General features: G+C 29.6%; 1 protein-coding gene across 1 annotated transcript; it reads left to right on the plus strand.

Moving 5' to 3' along the window:
- The first annotated feature begins 1,186 nt into the window (after positions 1 to 1,186).
- Positions 1,187 to 6,005, plus strand: LOC134249171 (uncharacterized). The gene is made up of 6 exons (XM_062731547.1): positions 1,187 to 1,258; positions 1,572 to 1,740; positions 3,163 to 3,374; positions 4,380 to 4,492; positions 4,927 to 5,090; positions 5,498 to 6,005. The coding sequence occupies exons 1-6, from the start codon at positions 1,187 to 1,189 to the stop codon at positions 5,827 to 5,829; spliced, it is 1,062 nt and encodes a 353-aa protein (XP_062587531.1). The 3' UTR covers positions 5,830 to 6,005.
- The last annotated feature ends 1,660 nt before the right edge of the window (positions 6,006 to 7,665 follow it).

Genomic DNA, 7,665 nt, shown 5'->3' on the forward strand with positions numbered 1-7,665 from the left:
AAAGTTAAAGGTAGTTTTAAATTTGTTAAAAACAACCGTTGAAATATGCGTAGAGATTTGAAACAACTTTAAGAACTTGGAAGAAACCAACAGTTCAGATAATCACTCCAATGAGATGATTTGCATACACTCGAATGTTTCAAATACGACAAGAAAACACGCTCAACGATTCCGTTTCATTAAGACATTTTATCAATCAAATGTAATGCATCACAAACAAGTTGCTCATGTGTGCATCCAAGAATCAATAATTTGAGTAGAATTAAACGGGTTCCGCATAGTCCATTCCCTGTAATTATCATAAAAGGACATTTACAAGTAGTAATTGGCATGATTATTAAAATAAAATTCCATTGACCTGGCTTGTTTCAAGGATTGACATTCTAAATAATTTCTAGAATCGATTTAGCTAAAATTTGGCAAAGTTTAAAGCATGGAGTCGATCCGATTTGATAGCTGAGTACTGTAAAACCATATATTTTCGAGGGGTCAAATTTTCGTGGTTCAAGGAAAATATATTGGTTCATGCATGGGGATTTGATTTCGTGATTAAAGAATTGTTCAGTAATAACATATGTGAAAAATTGCATTTCATGGTCAACACAAATTCATGGATCACTTCATACCTTGAAAACAACGAAAATTAAACCTCCAAGAAAATACAGTAAACTCACAGTACTTGAAAAATTTTCTTATTCCCAAATAGACGAAAGAAAAATACTGGCAAATCTGGTTATATTTGTACGTTTCTAATATTTTATTTTATTCCTTCAAAAATTCCATTTGACTTTAACCATGAAATTAAAATAACTGTCTTTTTATTTTCAATAATCATTTACAATAGTTCTAGTGTAAATGAGCAAGAGAGTAAGATAAGATAGTGATTTCCAAGTAACAAATGTTGATGTTAAAACAGAAATATTTAATCAAAAGACAAAGAAAGATCTTAATAACTTTAAGAAGAAAGTATTTAAATCAAGCATTTAATGATGGTCAAACCAGGTTTAATCTATATGATAGGCATTTACAATCAGGGGTATTTTATTCTAAAAAATATTTCCATTTTAGTGAGGCCATTCAAAGTTTTAGAGCATGACCAAGATCGTGTATATAAATTAGAGGTTTGTAAATTTTATCCACCGAAACTTTTTCGGATGATAAGAATGTCTCAAAATAGAGAGTAATGATGTCTCAATACATGTATCTGCGACAACTTATATTTTGCTTGTACCTCATTTTTGGAACAGGATTATCAGCGGTAGGAATATTATAATAATGTTATCTTCTGATATTCACAAAAACTTTATTCATGTATCAGTATTAATATAAATAAAAATCAATACAATGTTTATTTGCAATCCTCCTATCATATAAATACAATTATTTCTTTAATTTCTAAGTACATTTTTAAAAATAAAATTCAAAATAGATATGAATATTTATTATTCTATTTTATGAAAATCTTATGCTTACGTGTATATATTCGACAATATTTTGTCTTCATGCAAATAAGACTCATATAATTTAATCAGGTCATGAATATGAATATTAATTTTTCTTGTTAATTTCAGTTTCATGTCGATAAGAAAACAACAAAGTTTCCAATTCGAATCCTATCAGCGTCTACGGAGGCGTGGTGGGATGACACATGGTATGAAGTGGAATTTGAAACCACGACGGAACACAAGACTAAGGTTGTCTGGTTCTTGCATCATATGGATAAAAAAATTCCGATAGTTTGTGAGTATGTTTTTTAAATGTAGTTTGAATCCTTACTTAATTTCTACCAATGCCTATTGGAGACAAGAACAATAATTATTCTTGATTGCTGCCTATTTAAAATTAGCTGTCTATATTTATGCTTGTAATGCATGATTTCTTTTCCGGTCAAAATTCTACTCCAAAAAAGCTCCTTTTTGAATAATTGGTGTTAAGGATGACGCGTTTACTAAGGTTTCAGAAGTCAAAAATTGTTCTAAATGGATGAAATAACAGTTTTAACCCAAAATCAATTTAAGAATTTAATATCTTATTTTTTAAGAAAATACACAGGAACAAAAGTCAACGAATGTATGGTGGCGCAGAGGAAATTCGGACTAAATTTCTAATTTTTCATTTTTGTCAAAATAAATTATTTCGTACATTATCAATTACAATGTAAAAGTTAAATGTATTTCAAAACATCAGTTTGCAGATAATATGTGTATTAAAGCTCATGAATTATTTCAAATAATTGAATGCTATGAAATAAATAAATTCAAAAATATGAACAAATACCATTTCAGACAATATATCTCAATACTTCTGATCGTTGACCTCATATAATATTAATACCATTAGAAAAAGTAACTTGATGCTATAAATAATTTAGTGTTCTTATCATTCAGATTTTTATAATATTCTATCAAAAATGGAGAAAAGTAAATTATGACAGAGGAAATTCGGACTGTAATAATTAATAAGTTTATCACCCAAACTCTAATCACTTATTTATATGAAGCAACGCTGTTCCGTTCCTATAATATTTCATTAGTTAAAGAGTTTTGTTGTTTGTAATATTTTGTGTGTAAAGGAAAAACCCGTCATAGTGTTTAAAATTGAATTATTTCCCCAGAAATACTGAGGGGCCACTAGATGAAAAGGAGGTCATTGACCTACTTATTTGAAATGAAAATTTAACAAAGGAATCACAGGCGTACAATGTGCAATAGGTTTGTTTTTTGTTCTTATCAGTAGAATTTTTTGTCATCTGAGTAAATGTATACCTTAATTGTTACAAATGTGCATGCTAGATGGTATGTGCATTTACCAGACCTGCTTTCATTATGTATCTACATTTTTTGGACGTCGACCAAGTAAAGAATCTGAAGTCCGTCCATTTCTAATTAATTACTTGTCTTTCCTGACAACTTAGGTGTATTATGCATCTTGGGATGTACCCAGTCTGACACACTACCGGTATGCTTTGTAAAAGTATTGTGCTTTCTCTAAACAGGTGGTTCAGATCTTACATATTTTGCAGTCATTACTTTCAGATGCAGTCAAAAGACCAATGTAAAAGAAAAGTAATCAAAACACTAAAGATTCCAAATTGTGTTGAATGTCTCTTTAATATGATATGAAAACAAGTATGCTACATGTATAAAATGTTTTTATTTTCAGTTGGTGATCCCTCATTTTCCTCCTCCTTGTCCTATCAATGGCCTTACAAAAACCGACGTGTTGCCAGACTAAGGTCCAGAAAAGAAATGAGCACTCTTACCGAAACGATCCTAGAATTTGCAGTTACTCATCACCAGTCGACTGTAACTATTACTTTTGATGGTCTCAAGAATTTAAATGCCACGACCACTCAAACTTTTGATGATTTTGAGGTATCTTCATTTTCATCTTTTATTTGTGCGTTTGTTTGTCTAGATCTTTGCACCAATTCGCCAATATGCATGTCTGTCACAAAATACCTACACTTTTGTTACAACGCTTTCACATTTCATATATACATGTATATGAGCATAATCATCATCCCAAGTCATGGGTTTATGATCATTACATATCGCAAGACGTTTCCGAATATATGTTGAATTGAATTTCATGAACTGAAGACTGTACTTGTCAGAGACTGTTACCTTGGCTGTAAGATTTTTACTTTTCACAAATTTTCATTTTTAGAAATTTACATTATCTGTGAGAAGATTTTTTCCCCCCATATTTACTATGATTTAGATCTTGTGACTTAATGTATATTTGGATTTTTCTTAAGCCTTAATTTTGGCTGAGCATTTGCATAAGACTTTTAGAATATATATTTCTAATACGAGGTATAAGTTATTGACAAAACAAGTAGATGAAACAAGACTATCATCAATTTCCTTTTAAGTCACCTCGTAAGTTCTATGTTCGATATAATGACCTTGACAGCAAATGGAATTTATCATTAAGTCAACCCTCACTGGCGTTTTTCAAACTAGTCATTACCGGTATATACAAACTGAATTATCGACGGATTTTTCCGTCATTTTCCTATCCTGATATTACGTTTTATGTATATGATAGACCATTTTATTGCACATTATCCAATAGAAATCCCAAAATGAAGGGCAAAAATTAAAGAATGTACTTTTATTGTTTTATGAATTCCTAATAATGTTTCAGTAAATCATATCTTTATCATTTATACATTTTGTAAAACATAAACAAGAAACAGCATGAAATGACTGATAAAATAATATTTGTTGTAATCAAAAAGAATTTCCAACGCATGTTAATGCTCATTAAACAAAAGGAATGTTTTTATTCAGTGAAATTTAAGCCTTTCTTCAAAGGAAATTATATGTATGTATATATAAAGTGAAGGTATTTAAATTTTCGTATTTTTTCAGTTTGACATTTCTGTGGTAAACTCAACCCAAACAAACGATACGACAAACATTAAGTTTGAAGCATCGTATGAGGTATCAGGGAGTTCAAAGAATGTAAATGATAAATTAGTGTTGTAAGTGGGTATTATTAATATCAAATACTGTATGTTGTGTCTTTAAGTAAACAAACCAGTATATGTACATTGTAATTATAGTCTAAAAAAATGAATCTTTACGTTTCACACAAAGTAAATAGATGTTTGCTACAAAGAAAAAATTGTTTTTTAAATTAAACTCACTTTTATATTTTTAATTGGCCCATATAAAATAGATAATTAAAAAAAATCCCAGTGAACATATATTTTTAATATTTAATTTTCTTCAATAGTCTTCAATAATTAATAATACAGAATACTATTGAACACAAGTATATCATATTTAACATAACTTCTTTAAATACATGTAGATATACATATATCATAACTTTTGCAAAAAAGAATAAAATTCTAAAAATTTAAATGTTCTTGAGCTGTCCACATGTAAACTATAAACTGTTACTTACCTGTAGGTCCAGATACATTGTGGAGGAAATCGACAACATTACAGGTCAGACTGGTGTAAAATTTTCAAGCAACGTCAGGAAAGTGCAGGACGATATACCGACTACATATTCCTTGGAATACAACGACAACGCCCTCTTTCTTGATATAACAGAAATAAACATAGCTTTCGGTTGGTACTCTCGGTTTGAAATTTTGAAAAAAAAATGTTTAAAAACTAAGAAACCTACTGTAAAGAAATTTGAAGCCCCTCTTCTTCTTTATTTGATCAATAACCTATGTCGTTTTGTACTTATTTGTTTGATAATACAATTTGGAAGAAAATTCTCAGAGCTAATTTGCAGAAGCTATGTTAATCTTTGTTGTCCAGCTCAATTTCACATAATCATTTTCTTTAAAAAACCAGCCCTCTGTCAGTTATCCTATATTACAGAATAAAAGTTCCATATCTAATTTAGTCACATGAAAGAAAAGGACAATTTTATTACTCTTAAAATAATACAAGTTCTATCGTTCTTGAGTGTCGTTTGAATTTTCACATAAATTTTATAATATTTATGTTTTACTTTATTAAAATAGAATCTGATGCTGTGATTAAGAAAATGGTTTTGCGATCTGAGTACCATTTCTGGGAAGGGGATCCTCGACCGCCATTGAATGGTATAGGTCTGTTTGAGGAATATGATATTACCACTCACGATAAAAAGGCCATCAAAATCGTTCACTGTGATGGTATTGGTGACGTCAACATTAGAATAGGTCTTCGTGGAAAGACTGGCGTTGCAGACATACCACCTGGACAGATTCCGGAAGTCCAGATTAATTACGGGTACTTCCGGGAGGCGTTCGCCTTACTGAGGTATTACTCAGGAAAACTGGAGGACTATGAAGCCTATTGTTATCTTCAATAGGCCACAGATATTTACAATATAACATAACGAAATATATTCAAAATCTGATAATGCTTGTGTATGTATCATGGGTCCATTAAAAGTGACAAACAAATACTATGTACAACAATAGTATCAATTTCAAATTGCATTAATCTGTTGAAGAAAATTGTATAGGAGATTTAGAAAAAATATTACTGAACACAAATATGGATTACCTGGTTTTTTTAACGCCACTATTGCAAATTTCTTGTCATTTATTTAGTCATTTTTTTGGTTAAACAATGTTTGAGAAAATTTTCATCATTTGATCCAATATTTTTAGGGGAAGTTGAATAAATGATCTTTGTTACAAAAATAAGTTGTTCTGGTTTTTGCTTTGATTGCAAATGATCTAAGATATATTGGGGATCAAAACTGGTTGTTCCATGTTGACGAATAAACAAAATATTTCATTTATTGGGAAAACATGGAATGAAATCGAGGTTATTTAGTAACTGAAATATATTTGGGTGACATTAACATGGATTACATTGATAGATAAGGAACAGCCTCAGGTATATGTATTGTTAATATCCTGTTTCATATATATAAAAGAAATAATTATACTTTATATTGGGCTTTTAAATTTAAATTCCTCAGTGATGGTAAGTACTTTATTCTTTTAAATCGTTCAAGGGGTGTAAAAGTAATATTATTTAATACTGCAAAGCTGTAGTTTGACAAGGAAATAACTTTTATGGGAGCAGCAGGAACCAATAATCCACTTTTTAGAGTGAACAATTATCGTTTGTTAAATGTCTTCCTAAGCAAAAGGCTTCAATAAGGAAATGATTTTTTAAAAAAAATAAAATTAAATTAAAAAAAAAACTGGTTATTTAGAGCGTGTCCTTTTAAAATTCATATAGTATATAATTTCAAACATTAGCATTTTTCTCCAAATGCTTTCAATGCCTGCAGGGATTCATTGTAACAGTCAAAATGATCTCTTGTACAAGGCATTTTGTAATGAAGTGTGTCAGTCTTTTTATTACCTTGGACTCTTTGATTGTTAAAGTTGAGACTCAAATTATTGTTCAAAACGGTAAGCTATATTTAAGTTATAATTTGGATATTTTATATTTTGGAATGAAAGAGAATAATTATTCTCGTAGCTATTTTAGTATATACCAATATTAAATGTTCATCCTAGAACAGCAAAATTAAAACGTTCACAAAACACAACTGCAATCATTTGAGATTAGGTATCCCAATAGATGTATGAAATCTTTGCTATACATTAATGCATATTTATGTAAAGATACACATATCTTAAGTCTAAAACATCATTTTGATAATTTATTTAATCAGGATAGTTTTACACCCATACAGTATACAGATAATGTTTAATACCTTTATGAACAATTTTCCTTAACAGTACGGTTCTATTTTAGTGGCCGCTAATTTACCAAGTAAGGTTTATCTGCCTGAAAACATGGAAAAGGGCTACACTGTATTCACTGTTAAAGAAAATATAAATCCGATAGACCCAGACAATATACTTACTGTAACTCAATTTTATCCAGCGGCAACCAAATCTGTTTTCCAATACAACGTAACAAGTAAGTTAGACGTATTTCATTATTCTTTTGTTTATAATCATAAATGTTCTTTTGATCGCTCTATTCGTAAAAAAAGTTTCTTTGTGTTTATTTCGTCCAGTTCATGATCTATTTTTGTCGTTTAAGCAGCTAAAAAAACTTGTTTTTTTCTCTTAGTCTTTGGATTAATTCATCCTCAAATTTATTTTTACTGTCATTTTAAATCATATAATATATCATATAAACGGAATTTTTAAAAAAGTATAAAAAGTTATTC

The sequence above is a fragment of the Saccostrea cucullata genome, unplaced genomic scaffold (genome assembly GCF_032062105.1).
Source record: "Saccostrea cucullata isolate Sc308-1 unplaced genomic scaffold, CSIRO_AGI_Scuc_v1 ctg25, whole genome shotgun sequence".
Taxonomy (NCBI): domain Eukaryota; kingdom Metazoa; phylum Mollusca; class Bivalvia; order Ostreida; family Ostreidae; genus Saccostrea; species Saccostrea cuccullata.

Coding starts and splice junctions, on each gene's coding strand:
- LOC134249171 (XM_062731547.1), top strand. CDS start 1,187: ATGTCTCAATACATGTATCTGCGACAACTTATATTTTGCTTGTACCTC. Junction 1,741..3,162: donor TAAAAAAATTCCGATAGTTT/GTGAGTATGTTT, acceptor TTTTATTTTCAG/TTGGTGATCCCTCATTTTCC. Junction 4,493..4,926: donor GTAAATGATAAATTAGTGTT/GTAAGTGGGTAT, acceptor ACTTACCTGTAG/GTCCAGATACATTGTGGAGG.